The sequence below is a fragment of the Lagopus muta genome, chromosome 1 (genome assembly GCF_023343835.1).
Source record: "Lagopus muta isolate bLagMut1 chromosome 1, bLagMut1 primary, whole genome shotgun sequence".
Classification (NCBI taxonomy): Eukaryota; Metazoa; Chordata; class Aves; order Galliformes; family Phasianidae; genus Lagopus; species Lagopus muta.
The window spans coordinates 7,396,342-7,412,224 of NC_064433.1; the positions used below are offsets into that span (position 1 = coordinate 7,396,342).

Consider the following 15,883-nt stretch of genomic DNA (forward strand, 5'->3'; position numbering starts at 1 on the left):
GGTTGAGTGTTAGCTAAATTAAAAGCCCCTTTGCAGGACTGAACCCAGGAGCAGACTCATTACTGCTTCCTCACTGCCTTTTTTAATGGAGCGGTGATGCTTGTGGTTCCAAGGCTGAATTCTGCTTTGATAAACTTAGAAGGAATGACTGCCAAAATTGTTTGGTTCCCATCAGGAGTTTCCCCTCATTGCCTCACTTTGCAGTGGCTGAAAAGCCCTTTTTAAAGATATGAGGGGATAACAGGACTAAGAGACACAACTTACCTTGCTCCTGCAAATTACTTTGCCAGTTGTTTTGCGTATACAAACACAGATGGAGTTTTAAGGACCTAGAAGTCACCACAATCTTGATGCTTCACAGTTTTGATTCCAACAGGACGTGACAGACACTGCTGCATACTCCAAGCATGTAGAAGATTTTATTAAGCATGACTTTGGTTCTAAGTATTCCTCATTTTTGTAATACCTTTAGTTAAAAACAATTATACAAGAGCAAATACAAAAAATATTAAATTATGAAAACAAATCCTTTAAGGCTCCCTTTTTTATATTTATATATATTTATATATGTACACTCAAACAAGTGCAGATATTAACAGAAGGTTAAAGCCACAAAAAATCTAAAAAATTTACTATTATACTATCAAAAGCAAGAATTTTTCAAAAATACTGCCTTATTAGAGGCAGAAGTGGTCAAAGTAAGCAAGCCATTTTCAAATCACTGAAGTATTTGCAGGATTGCTTCAGATCCCCTGCAGCTGAAGGACAGATCAGGAACAGCTCACCTCCATTGGCAAGCAGTGTCTTACCTAGGCAGCCGCCCAGGACACTCATGCTCTGATAGCTGACTACCACGAAGAGCTACTCATCCCAGCCCAATCCTGACATTAAAGACAGGCTTTTGCTTGTCAAATCAATAGGAGAGTGATTTGGGTTCCTAGACTAAAAGGTCAGCAGGATTCAAAGATGCTCTAATGAACACACTGAAGTGAAAACAAAAACAAATCTTCACACTGTATGTACAAGGGGGTTTTCTGGCCACCTGTGTTTCGTAACATGAAACTACCCTGAATCACAAGCTGATATGGAGAGGAAGCAACACGCTTTCTGCTTTGGAAGGCCCAATCCAACGCTTACAGAAGTCAAGGAGAAACTGTTGTCTCCACTGACTCCAGTGCCATTTGGATTGCACCCAGCTCCACTCATTTTGCTGTGCCTGCACAGTAGGATTGCCACGTTCACTGAAGACAAAGGGCTGCAAAGAAATAGCCTGCTGAAGCCAGAGGAGGGTTTCCTCACCGATTCCCAGACATTTCCATACTGAACAGCAGGTTAATTGTAGAGTGGAATCCAACAGACAAAGCTGGGTAGGCTGGAGAATGGTAAGGTTAAATGTGTGGCATGGAACTCTGGTATGTAACACTGTCCCAACAATCAACAATATGGAACAAATCCAAGCAGTGCAAGTGCCAGAACTGTAGGTCCTCTTCTTATAGGGGAAGAGTGAGGGAGAATCTGCAGCATTGAGTGTTCTCTTCTGAGAAAATACAAAGAGTTATATTTGGCCTTTGTTCTTTGTAACTCCATAATCAGAATGGTCTGGCAGACCATCTCCACATTTAATCATCTAGATATGAGTCACACTGCAAATCTAAATCAATGGCAATACACTTATCACAATTCAATTTACTCCTGATATGATTATGTCCTCATAATAAATGCCTGGATCTTGAGAAATTGAAGTCTGTCTCTAAGAAACACTGCTAATTGTGAGCGTTTTGTGCCACGTGCTATGCTGAAATTGTGTTCAAAACATCTGATACTTACAGGAAAGGCAAAAGAAACTAAAAAATCAAACCAACAGACCCTCCCCCACAATACAAACATGCCACTGTTGATATTAGTAAAAAGTGTTCTTGGACAGTTACGTCCTTTATAAATACAAAGTCAAAATCATTTCATTTAGCATCCTAAGGCAAAGACTATGATTAGATCCTCAGCTGATATGGATGAGTACAGCCTTAGTGAAAGCTAGGAACATGCTAAGCAAGGAAGATGAGGAATTCTCCCCACTTTCTGAAGACAAAGCATCTACTCACACCAGGTAAGAATCCAACTCTACAATCCTACATGAGTAATCTGTTCCCCCCCTCCTCATCCCAGGCTTTCCTGGATAACTAGTAGTCATAAGCATGAAGGATCAGATTCTGCCATCCCTATAAAACTGAACAGTATTTTATTTAATGGCAAGTCATGGAATAACTCGCAGAAAGGCAGAACGTGACAGAATTGGACCTGAAGAGTCGGTGGTAAAACATTTCCCCTCTGTTGAAGCTAGAGGAAGGACGGGATAAAATGAATGTCATTTTATGCCTCACTTCAGGGAAGAATTCTCTATTTTGGTAAATCCCAACCATCAGTTTGGTCTGGTTTAAACACTGCTCTGTTGCAGGAGCTACAGAAAACTCCTTCAACAGCTGAGCAGGAATTGATGGCAGAAAAGACTCCTGATTTCAGTTCCAGCAAATGAGTCATGTGCCAACACTGCACTCAGACCAGCATGTTCTCGGAGGAGAAAGGCCACAGCAGTAAAGTAGGTAGGATTTAAAAATACAAAGGTTAGAAGACAGGTCATTTTGCATTGAGAGGTAAGAGACGTAAATACACAGGTAGCACTGTACAGACCTTCACATAACATTTTAAGTTTAAAGAAAGAGATAAATCAGCTTCTTGATTCTCTAGTGAAAGGATCATCGGATTTCTGCTCTTTCATAGCCCAGATTCTACATGCAAAACAGGGAGAATTGGGCTTTAAGGCTGCTCACCTGTTCACTGCTGGTGAATTTTAAGCATTCCCATTCTGCCTGCAAGTGCCTGTCCCTGTGGGGATGGACATCGATGACCAACACACCTCTTGTCATCCCAGATTTGATACAAATTCCAACTGAACACCAATAAATTGTGAGATATACACAGGCTTTAGGTCTAGATGGAGAAAACTTATCTGCACAGTAAAGTTGCATAAGATATCACAGGAGGAGTTTGTTTTGATTTAAAGCAAAGTATCATCTGTGTACCTCCACTAAACTAGAACCACAAGAGAGAAAAAGCAGTGCAACACTGAAGAAGCTTCCCCACTATCCCTGGTTAGAATCTCTGAGTAAGCACTTCCATAAGCACTGGTCCATGACACTGAACTGACAGACTCCCGATGCCACGCATCAGTCCCACAACTGCATTTGGCAAGTCGATCTGTTACAGTCTATCATCCACTCGTCCTAGGAAATAAAAATCTCATCTTCAGTGTCAGGTGAATGCTGTTCTTTTCCCTCTTGATGGGGCAAATGTGAGACAACTTGCAAAAGTCTCTCTGCAGCCAGAGCAGGAAAGCTGCAAGTCTTAGTGGGCGCTGCCTCTATGAATCTGGTGCTTCCGCAGCTTCCTGGACCGTCCTCCTCAAGTTACCCTTGACTTTGACAAATTCAGGTGCATTTTCCTGCTCTTCTTGTATCTTCTGTTGCTCCAGCTCCAGCTTAAAGGAGATTCATGTGTTAAACATAAGCATATAAAAGAGAAAATCAAAAGAAAGGACAAAAATGTAACAGTTTCAATAACTGGTCGTGCAAAACAATTTAAACTGCTTCTTTTCTTTCTCTCCTAGAAAAAATAAAGCTGAATTTTTTTGGGACTATCTGTTCTCGCAAACTATCAGCCTTTTCAAACCTTTGGCTGTAGACCATTCCAGCAGGCTACAAAAACCTGCACTATGTGCTAATGCAGCAGCTTACTTACACACTGCACAGAATAAAGACCGCTTAGCAATCCACAGTGAAGGCACACAGGTCACGTCACCAGAAAGAAGGAAACAACCCTTTAGAAAACTAACAAAAGCTCCTGAAAGGATCTTTGTCTTAGAACACACCATGGTCTCTTTGATTAATGGGGACCAGTTGCTGGTCTTATTTAGCTCACCTCAGTAATGCCTCCTTTGTCTCTGGTTCGCTGAGGAGGAACATGCCCTGTTACAGTAAATCACAACAACATTCCTCCATGTGTCATACTGTCAATTAATGACATCCCCATGATGCTTACAAAGTCACAGCATTACTTGCAGTGAGCAGGCTTTTCCTCTCCTAAGAGAATTTTCTATTCTACCTGTGTCCTTGGTGGCTGAATTCCAAATCAGGCATCTTCCCATAGACTAAGCCATCTGAAAGCTGACCTTATCTCTCTGAGGGCTTAAGGCAAAAGTGACAGGATGATATATTTAAAATTACAATGGTTTTCTCCCTCCAAAAATATTTCTATGCCTGATTAAGAAAAACTATAATAGAAAAAAAAGGGCCAAACATAATAATTGATGTGACTACACCTCATTTTCAAGAGAGTTATTTGATTTAATTGATTTCTATTGAGAAATGTAATTGATTTCTGTTTTAGAGCATTCATTTTTTTAGCAGTAAATACACAAGGTATTTAATTGAAGAAATTCTGCCTCTCAGGTACACAGAGTGCCTTACGAGGCCCAAAGACATTTGGCTGTCCCTCTGCTTTGCAGTTAAGTTTCCCAGCAGAAGACTGCACCTCCATATAATTCTTTGTTTTAGGGTATGAGAATGTTTTCCTTCATCTGAAAAAGCCAATTCATTCATTAAAAAAACCTTCTGTAGCCTTAGAAAGTCACCTCGTTTAGTACACAGCCCAGAAGAAAGAAAAGACTGAGGTTTTTATTCACCAAGTATCTAGTTTTAGTGCACTACAGTCTACCATCTATTTTGGTGGATCATCTCCTCATACAAACGAGGCAGTGGTAGCGTGTGAACTGACTAATTGAGAAAAATTCATTTGCATTTTGTCAGAGGAACTGTGCAAAAATCATCTGCTGCTTCTTTCTTAGAGAGCACCAGGTGGCTAGCTCAGAGATTGATGTGTGAAGTCAGTGTTATCTCCCATCTTACCTGCTCCAGTTTCTGCTGCCGTTTCAGTAGCTCTATTTCCAGGTCTGACTTCTTCTTTTGTGCCTCCTCTTCTTTTTGCTGTTTAATAACTTGATCCCTTTTTCTTTTCTCCATCACTTTTTGTAACTCTGGTTTGTTCTGAGGTGCAAGACCCCTTCAAATTAAATGGGAGTAGAAGGGAGAAGGAAACAAGGAAGAAAGATCATTTTTTAATAAGCTGACAAAACCTGTAGGCAGGTTTTCTCAAGTCAACTGGCTGCCCATTTAGGTACTTTGAAAGACAAATATTTAATTAAAAGCAAAAAATAGGCAGAAGATGTGTTGGTCTCCAACAATAAGCTGGAAATGAAGCCATATTATCACTAAGAATGTTTCCCTTTAACACACATGCTAATGTTTCTCCTGAATAATTCCCTGTTATGGCTGTCATCTTGAGCCTTCCCTCTCTTTTTCTCTGCTCCAGAGAACCAGTTTTAAAAACATCACAAATCAGAGCTGAAAACTAATTTTGGAAAACAAACAAACAAACAAAGCTGGCTGATAATTCAGAAGGACTGCATTCTGACAGTCCTGCACTGGGTAGCATGTCCAGCTGCATGGACAGAACAAAAACATATCGTCCCTCTGGATTTTGTCACACTGCTTCTGGAAATCATTAATGCAGTCCTTCCTTGACAATATGACAGCTTTAGCCATGCCTGGCTGCTGCACTACTTCCATTGAGAACAGCGAGAGCTCCCAGGCTGTGCTGAAAATCACATAGAAAGGGGCTAAAACAACAACAACCCCACATAAAAAAAGGTTGCAGTCACCTTGGAGATTGGACAAAGGGGGAGGGATGATCTGATGAGATTTTAGTTAGTACCAAATGTTTTCTGAGCCCACATCTCTAAAATGGCAAAGCTTACTCTTTGCAGTTGGACTCGATGATCCTTCTGAGTGCCTTCCAACTCGAGATATTCTAGGATCCTAATTGGAATGCCCTCATCATTCCATTATTAGTTGGAGCAGAAAGATCCAAAATATGCCTTTGTTATTGTAGTTTTCACTGGGATGACTGTTGTATGAGCACCTCGAGTTCAACATCAGCCATTTTTAACTTCAATCTCAAGAAATTCAGTAATCTGAAGAAGCTTTCAAAAAAAGCATATTTTTACCACTTCTCAGAGTAATATCTGTGCTTGCCTAATTCTTCCATGTGTATCTGATAGCATGTCTAAAAATATATTAAAAAGCCATTTTACAGTGGCATCTATGAGCAACTCCATATATTATGCAACATTCTATCAGTGTACATACCCTGGCAGCAAAATCAAATATTTAGCAACACCACATGCTGCTCCATATTTCTCATAATGCATCTCATGGCCTGAATGCAACAAGCTGCAAGACTGTATTAATATTTTATGTTTCATGCTATTTTAATTACATTTCAGCAGTTAAAAATTAAGTCAGGCAGAGAAAAGCTGAAGTAATATTTTATTATAATGACTACTGCTACTACTATTAATGACTTCTACTACAGCTGGGTCAGTGAGAGCTGAATCAATGGGAACTTCTACACTGATGAGCAGTGAAGGTAGCCATCAATTAGATGCAAGCTGCTAAGTAACGTTACACATCGCTGATTTGGGTGTCCAATTGATCCTAACTACAGCACAACCAACACCTGCAGAAGACCTCTCCATCTCATCAAAAGGGATCAGCAGTCAGGCTGTGAAACAACACCTGTAAGGTCAATCCTGTTCTCACTCCTGCATTTAGAGAGGGAAAGCAACAAGCAGGCTGCTACTGGATTAAGTGCCTTGTATCACCTCTGCATGATTTTTCTAGTTAAATAAAAGTCTTAAAAATTTTAGCGCAAACAAACTGTGCTTAACCACTTCTATCAGAGCACTGAAATTCCTCCACATATGTGGCAATTTGCAATAGCAAAGCATACCCCTTATTTATCTATGTCAGAGGAGGAGGAAGTTTTTCACACAGAGGGTGATGAAGCACTGGAACAGGTTGCCCAAGGAGGCTGTGGATGCCCCATCCCTGGAGGCATTCAAGGCCAGGCTGGATGTGGCTCTGGGCAGCCTGGTCTGATGGTTGGGGACCCTGCACACAGCAGGGGGTTGGAACTGGATGATCATTATGGTCCTTTTCAACCCAGGCCATTCTGTGATTCTGTGTGTGTGATAACACAAACCTAATACCTACATCAAGGAAAAGCCTCATATCAGAGGTAGTACCACAGAATAAAGCACGGAGTCCTAAACATCTTTTCAAAGAAGATTTTCTGCTGCTGAAACCCTCAAAGTATTTCATTTCTGCACCAATAAATAAGGCTCTAAAATTAACAGCTGCAACTAATCAAAATCATAATAAGAGAAGAAGGGGTATTGAGGGCAGCACAACTGTTTTGTGTAATAGGATATTCTTCAGAAAGAAAAGAACTTCATACTGGTTTCAAGTGCTTTATGCTTTCATAAACTTAAAAAGGAAAAAAAGTAGACTTAATTTAGTGCAGTCTCCACATCCTTTACAATAAAATCATAAGTTGAGAAACTTCAACTATCTTCCTTTCAATGCCTTTAAACTCTGTGGTGCTGGGAACTGACTTTGATGTTTAATCCCATTAACAAAAAAAATAGGACAAACACCTATTTAGGCCAGTTTCTTCCAATTCAGTTGGCATTCTGTAAAACATTTCTACTTCTTCATCACTAAAGAAATGCTGTATTGTGTAAGCAGTTCATTTAGAATTAAGTATCTAAGCCTAGCATTTGTGAGGATTTTGCTGTTACACATAGAAAAGGCCCTTTTCTCCCCTCAAAACACCCCTCTGCCAGAAAGGGAAAAAAGGAGAAACTTTCAGAATGCAACTCTTCTGCCAAATACATAAATCCAGCTGAACTGAAGTAGTTCTTCCTCTACTTTACTAAGGTCCTGGGTCTCAAAAAGCCTGAATGGGTGTTAACAGCAACTTTTATTTTCAAATGCACTCTGAAATAGTTCTTTCATTTCTGCTTTGGGGATCCTCACACCCCTGCCTGTGTGATATGCCTCTTGAGTGGTTCTTTGTTTTGTAGACAGTCTGTAGAGAAGACACTCAGGGTGCATCTGTTACTGCAGCCTTAAGTTAAGAACTGCACAGGCAGCTGATAAATGAGGGCAAAAGATAAAGGAGCAAATCAAGTCCAAACCACTTCCTGATGTAGTGGCACCCACACTGCAATCCCTCGTAGCATTCGAGTTATTGGAAGAGATGTGAAAATGATGATTAAAGGATCTACTATCACTCCAGCTGCAAGTGGCCAAGGAACATTAGGACTAAAATTATGTATCTTATTGAAGGATTAAATAAGATTCTTGAATTGCAAGTTCTGCTTAATCTGTGAGGAGGCAGGAAGACAACACGTCTTCACTTACTCCTGCTAGGACAGCCATGCAAGGTTACACTCTTGACATCAAAGTAACACTGGATATCTTCATCAAATCATGAATCTATATAGATGTTAGTTTGTTTAAATAGTGGTTTGTTTAAATTGTTTAGATGTTAGTTGTTTAAATGGTGGAGTCCCACAAGCTTGGAGGCTTTTTCTCCTCTGTGTAGTTAGGCAGCTATTTTTTAGTGTTTTTTTTTTCTTTTAAAGAGTTGTTTGTTGTTGAAGAGATTTAACAGCAGACCCTCATCTACCCCTGGGCCAAGCCCCTGTGTCTCAGCACAGTTGATGAAATCACGTTCCAATTCTTTACATCTTCACAAGCAATATATAAAGCAACAGCTGCTCAATCCCATCCAACTAAGAAGGAAGCAGAATTTGCAAAATACACAAACACTTGTGCAGCAGCAGAGCAGGCATCAGGCTATCGCTGCAACGTAAGAAAGATCAAGTAAGCACAGAACAACTTCTGAAATAAAATATACAATTTCTTTAGCTTAGAAGTGCTGGGAATGGTGAAAATTCACAGATTTGATGATACTGTTGGTGACTATCAAATATCTGACAAAATCCATTTAGGTTGAGAGCTGAAGACAAAATAGAGTGCTGATAACAAATACGAAATGTGACGTGGGAGAACTGAACCTCTTCCTCATGAAAACAGCCTTTAGTGAGTATTCACAAACACCACATGGCAAGTCTGATTTACATAAGCTTTTACTGAGTTCTGCTGAATGATCAACAACTGATCTTGTGTTTGACATCCTCAGTGTAGTTTTTGACTAGCACTGAAACAGACATGGATGACCTTCAGTTAGATTAAGACTCAGATGAAACAGTAGAGCAGCCTATGGCTTTCTTACACAACTATTATGTCAGCACTGTTTTAGATTTTGTTGGTTATACATAGGTTTTTAAGTATCCCATTTGCAGCTGGCGTAGGTAGCACCACTGATTACACAACACATAAACAGTAGGCAATATGGCAAAGCCTTTGTAATGAATATAATGATTCAATACTAAAATGGGTATCAAAGCTGCCTGAAAATAAAGCTGACGATTAAATTTGGAAAAGAAGATAAAATTCTCACAGAAAGAAGGATTGGACCAATTGAACTCAAATTCAAACAAATAAACACCATGGTTAAGAACTGCGGTCTTTTCATCTACAAGGTTTCCATCAATGAATGTCCAGTGGGTGTGGGGACAAACATCATTTTGATGAAACTCAAGCTGTGTGTTCGGGGTCGAGGAACAGCACACGTGATTGTCAGACTTTTACCTTTTCTGATTCATAAGCAGCTCTCTATGGAGATCTTGATGATTCCGGGATGACTTCACAGGATTAATTAATTTCTGAGGTCTAATTAACTCAGGGTTGTCATCATCTATGTAGTCCGGTTCAGCCATAATCTTTCTTGGAATGGGAAATGGATCTTTGGGTTCGGTGTCCTTACTCACGGTGTCTGGAAAACAAGGGGGGAGGGGAAGACTATGGTAAATCAACACTGAAAGGCCTTTTGAAAATGTACTGAAACACGCAGAGGCACACTTTAATAACACACATGAATAACATTTAAGCTTTTCTGGATAGATTTTGTCTTAGTAAATTAATGTGCTCAGTGCAAACATCAGTACCATTTTTTTTTTTGAATAGATGGCAATTTCAAAACCCTTCATCCCTTCACTGGGATACAGAGATTCCTCTCATTCTAATAGCTGGACAAATATTCCAAGTCAAACATGTGAAAATCCCTAATGATCTGAAATAAGTCATAGAATCATAGAATAATTAAGGTCAGAAAAGACTACTAAGAACACACAGTCCAACAGCTGGCCCATCCCTACCATGGCCACTAACCATGCCCCTCTGGCTTTCCTTGCACACCTCCAGGGACAGTGACACCTCCCTGGGCAGCCTGTGCCAATGCCTCACCACACTTCTGAGAAGAAATCCCTCCTATTCCACTAAAAGCCTTGGCCACAAAAAGTTCAGCATCTGAAACAAAACACACTCAGAGCAGTTCTGTCTCCACTTGCTGTCCCAGAAAGCAGCACACAGAATCCAGCATGCTGCAGCTTGGTGAAACAAACATTGCTCTCTTGATTGGACAAGAAAAAACAACCTCACAGCATGTGGGTTTTACAGAGATGAATCAATGGGACATAAAAGTAAAAAAGCAGAGACCTCCATCAGCCTGACTGACAGAACAGCCAAATGCTGCATGCTGTAGAGTATGGAGCTCTGAGATGAGTCAGAGAACCACTGGGGTTTGCCACGTATCTTCCATTAGAAGCTGAACCTGTGTTTTAATTCAGATCCCACTGTAACCAGTGCTTACCTCTTGGCACAGTGAAAAGGTTTCCACTGTAAGATACCTTCATACAGAACATTACCAGCACGCAGCAGGGCTGCAAGCAGGCTTACAGATGAAGAAGGGAAACCACAGCACTCGTTTGTCACTGGATGCAGGGAAGCCATGCTGGATTTGAATGTGTCTAACATACCCTGAAAAGCCCTTTCAGTGTCTGTACTTGAAAGCACAATGGGGGTTGCGTGCTGTTATTGGTGCTGCATCTCACACATCTAGCTTCTACAGAGCTAATCCCATGAGAAGCAGCTTACCAGAGTGAGCTGCTCTCAGGGTGGCCCTGGCATTAGTTTTTCATGGTGAGGACATCTGTAGCATTTCTGATCTCTGTGGGAGTGTTAGTTCTCACTGGGATCTCTGAAACTAGTAAAGAAAAAGTAGCTGTCAGCAGTGCCAGTGGTTCAAAACAACGTAAGCATATTGCAGCAGATGGCACAAACCCATTTCTGATGTTGACTATACAATAAAAATACTTCAGTCAGCCCTTCAGAGTCGTTCTTGCTTTACTCAAGCAACCACCTATCCCCACAAACACCACATACAAAGAACCCTTGGAAAATTCAGATGAGAAGAAATTCACTTCTAGTCTAACCTCCTGCTGAAGGTCATATCAGCTATGGGTCAAACCAGGCTGCTCAAGGCTTTATCCTGCAAGGTCCTAAGTCCCCTAAGGCTGCACAGCTTCTACAGGCAACCTGCTCCCAGGCTCACTTTGTGGTGAACTTTCCCTTATGGCAGCTGTGTTCCAGTTTCTGCCTGCTGCTTCTTATCCTCCTGCCACGCACTGCTGGGAAGACCATGGTGCTGTATAATTGCACGTCCTATAAAAAGGCCAAAACTTAAGGAACTACCCCAAACAGAGCCTATTTCTCGATGCACATCACTTACAAGCGTGGAAGTTTACCTTCTTTATCAATGACTAAATAAACTAGGTTTTTTTCCCCTTTTATTTATTCTACATAGGAATGCAGCAATTCATACTTCCTTGGTATTCACGTCAGGCCTCTCACAACTAAAACAACTCTGGTATCTACAGGTTTATTTCAGTCAGAGGATGGGTATTAAGTTCTGTTCTTCTATACTCTCAGCTCTGTTGCTCTGGTAGGGCTGCCAGACTCTTGGGAGGCATTTATCATCCACAGCTCTCCATAAAAGCACCGTATAATCATAAAAGTATAGTTTTCTATATACAGTATAACTGTGTAATCAGCCAGAAAATGACCTGCTGCTTCTTTAAGACAAGTTTTCCATCTGCTTAGGCAAAGATGAAAAATGCAGAATCACCCACAACTGTTCGTCATGAACAACATATTGGTTTTCTAACACGAGCCCTCGAAAAATCAATCGTTTCTCAGAAAGTTTGATGTTATATTTTGCAACTTGTATATTTGCTTTTGGCAAAAACTTAAAGTGGAGTCTATTCTTTCTTCTGTCCCATGTCTATTTTTAAAAACATGTATTCAGCTCCAAGGTCAGAAATAGTGGTTTCCTAATGTAACATGAACTCTACCAGAAGCAAGCATGAATGAATGAAATTCCTTTGGGAGCTGAAGACGCTTTCCACATGTGATTAAGCTGCAAGTGATTTCAGCTAGGATTTCCAAACAGAGCTACCACTGCAGGGGACCCAGCTTCTGCTCACTGAATCCTCTTCCACCCTTTGCAAATCTGGGCTGGCCTGGCTGAAGGCCACCATCCCAGTCCTGCAATACGCAGCCAACACAATCAGCACAGTGTGATTTCTACCCACACCCTTTCAAAGCAAACATTTAGGAAAACACAGGTAGATTTCACAAAGGGAGACTGAGGCCCCAAGAGTTCAGCACACAATAGACAGGAACTGTGCTGGAAGTGTAAATAACCTGAGTTTCATTCTGATATTCAGACAACACGTCGGTACATCAGCCGAGCTTGGTAACAGAATCCCCTAAGTTCAAAAACAAAGTTTAATAGAATGACAGAATCATCATGATTATTCAGTGAGTCCCTACTATTCATCACTGCAAAAGCCACAACACATAGAGCTGCTCTCCGATCATCGCAGTGGAACATGAAGTGCAGTACTATTACATGTCATTAGTAATGTTCCAGCATTACTGGAAAAACAGGGGAGGTTTAGGTTAGATATTAGGAGGAAGTTTTTCACACAGAGGGTGATGACGCACTGGAACAGGTTGCCCAAGGAGGCTGTGGATGCCCCATCCACATTAAAGGCCAGGCTGGATGTGGCTCTGGGCAGCCTGGTCTCATGGTTGGTGACCCTGCACGTAGCAGGGGGTTGAAACCAGATGATTAATATGGCCCTTTTCAACCCAGGCCATTCTGTGAATGGTCTCTGCACAATTCTGTCTTGTGAATGTACACAAAGTATTTTATATTTTTCCAAGCCTTAATCCAAACAATCACTTGGCAGGAATATGCTGCTGGAGAGACTCCTTTCAGTCATCCACACATCAAGCATGATCCAGTTCTGCATTTCACTGTTACCTTACAACAAAACTGAGATAAAGAGATTTGGATTCACTGGATGTTCTGGCTGAGCTTGTTCTCAATGTAATAATTGCATGCTAGAGGAATGCAAGAAACTTTTAAGGGGAACATCTCCAGGATACATGTCCATTTCTGGTGTTCTTCATTTTTTATTCCATCTACAGAGTTTATTTCATCTACTACGTGCCAAGATTGCTATGGACAGTCACTGGCATTTTGAGCAGATTCAAGGTAGATCTTAACAACACTGGGGGAAGGATTCTCCATATGCCAGAGTATTTGCAGCAACAGAGCTCATAAGGCTTCAGAGAAGGAAGTTCATGCAAAAAAAAGCTTGTGTTTATATGGCATTCTGTTGCATTTATTTTCTCTCTGGTATTTGTCATACCAGAAATCACCCTACACACATGGAATCTATACATAAAAATTCCTGTGAGACACCAGACATTTATATGATTGTACATATAAGAGGCATTTTCACCCTTCAAATGGCTCCCACAATTATTTGCAGCTGTGGAAGCAGAGGTAGACTTGAGGCCCCTTAAAAAGCAGACAAATAAATGCCTAGGAATACAGATGAACATCAAAATAAGACTAGTCTAGGATCCAAAAATTACATTAGAGCTAAATTCGTATCATTTCCTCTTTGTCTTACTAAATGATTGAATTAATATCTTCCCCAGAAGCATTAGCCCAAACACTGGATTCCTCCTGAAATCGGATTTTATTCTGGAAAAAGCCAGAACATCTGTTCTGAGCTGTACTGCAAACCATCAAACGCTGTTTTTTAAGACTTACATTTTTAGATCTTTATACTACTTCATAGACTCGCGGTTTGTTACAAGTAACCCAAAGGCATTCTTTAGGAAGAAATATGGTTTTACTCTCCTCCTTCCCATTTTGAGAAGAATTGGAGTAAGTGTTCACTATGCCAGCTCAAACAGTGCTGCCTTGCACAGTCCAGCTTGGACAGAAAGCTAAAGAGCTGCTTCCAATCACCTCAACACTGTACATCAAAGCCCTTCACCATTATCATTTCCATCTAAATGCACTCAGTGCAGCAAGAGGCACTTGACTGCAAAGATATACGTGATTAATCCATGATTACAGATATCATTAATAACTTCCCACAGTTCACCCTTTCATTCAAAGTTAGAGTTGCTGAAAACAGAATGCAAAATACTCTTCCCAGGCAGGATGCTGATGCCAGCCCATGTCCAAGCAGCTTGGCTTCTATCCATGCAGGCTTCTGCAGCTCAGAGGGACAGTGAGGTCTGGATCACAGTAGACTAAATGAAGTAGCAAGCCTGAAATTTTGCTGTCAGTACAATGCCTGAATAATTTAACTAACAACACCCTTCTCACAGGCAGATTTTATAAGCTCTCTGAATATATGTAACCCTTCTCCTTTGCAACAACGTTGAGATTACCTCACTGGAATACATCAGTAAGAAAGACCTCCTAAGCTACTATTAAATGCAAATAGAAATGGTTAATTTATTAAAAGTATTTTTAACCCTCCTCCTTTCATTCACCACAGTCTGATGGCACATCTCATAGCAACACTCTTAAAAAATGTGTGAGCCTGACAGATGACACTGCAATTGGGCCCACATAAACACAGTCACATTCACTCAGAACACCTTCCTGACTACAGTGGCAGTGAACAGGGTCCGTCGGTCCCCAGCCTCAAACCTAAGGAGTGAGGTATTGGTACCAGCTGCTAATGGCTTCATTAGCCACACAGCTGCCAGAAGACTGAAGGACCATGGAGACTCCTCACAGTAACTGTGGTGCTGCTCCTGCTCACTTGACCAGAGCAGCACAAAGCAATTTCAGCGATGCCATGAGTTTGGAGAAAAGCAGGGCTCACCAGCTACTGAAACTATTCCTACTGTCATATTAAAATGAACTAAAGCACTCCAAACCTTAGGGATATCCAGTTAACATTCATTTTCTTCCCTTAGTACTGCTGACAACGTAATGTCAACACAGCACAGATAAAACACCCACTAGATGTGAAACCAGAAGAAAAAGGGTCATTTCAAAGATGTTTGTATTGGCACTGACACCTAAAGGGGAAGGGAATGCAAGATCTGGGGCAGCGTTCCCTACTACCACAGTTCTCTCCAATGCAAAGCGTTGCTTATGGCTCTCATACAATTTAAACACTGCCAGGCAATCTCTGTTCCTGCGCTCTGAAGTTCAGTAAAGCCTTGGGTGCTAAGAGAAGAGCCTACATCCCCAGTGAGGCTAATGGCTAAAGGGTGATGCTGGCAAGAGCACAATGACTGGTCCCTCTTAGTTTCCAGTCTATCTAGAAAAAAAGAAAGAGAGACAAGAGTCTTTAAGAGTGTTTTCACCTTATACCGAAATCATGAAAACAAACGAGCATAAATTTATTGTAATCCAAAATAATTTTCCCTACAGCTGCAACCTCTGTCAGCATATCTGAAACGAGCTAGATGTACCAACAGCCCTACGCAGCTGAATTTCTTCTCTTGCTTGGTTAAAATGCTGAAAACATACCAATGAAGATGTGCAATAAGAGGTAGAAAAGGAGAGAGAGTGCCTCTTGAAAATCTGCAAACAAAGGTAACTGTAAGAGCACAGGGAAAGAAGGAAACCAAGA

The 15,883-nt window shown here is 40.9% G+C and overlaps 1 protein-coding gene across 4 annotated transcripts in view; it reads right to left on the bottom strand.

The window, feature by feature from the left end:
• Positions 1-400: 400 nt before the first annotated feature.
• FAM107B (family with sequence similarity 107 member B) overlaps positions 401-15,883 on the bottom strand; it is a 63,923-nt gene continuing 48,440 nt past the window's right edge. For all 4 annotated transcript variants that reach the window (XM_048963331.1, XM_048963359.1, XM_048963340.1 and 1 more), the window contains exons 2-4: positions 9,672-9,855; positions 4,959-5,112; positions 401-3,532 (exon numbers count right to left, since the gene is read on the bottom strand). In XM_048963331.1, the coding sequence (XP_048819288.1) occupies positions 3,416-3,532; positions 4,959-5,112; positions 9,672-9,855 (455 nt within the window). In that variant the 3' untranslated portion in view covers positions 401-3,415. The remainder of the gene's footprint in view (positions 3,533-4,958; positions 5,113-9,671; positions 9,856-15,883) is intronic.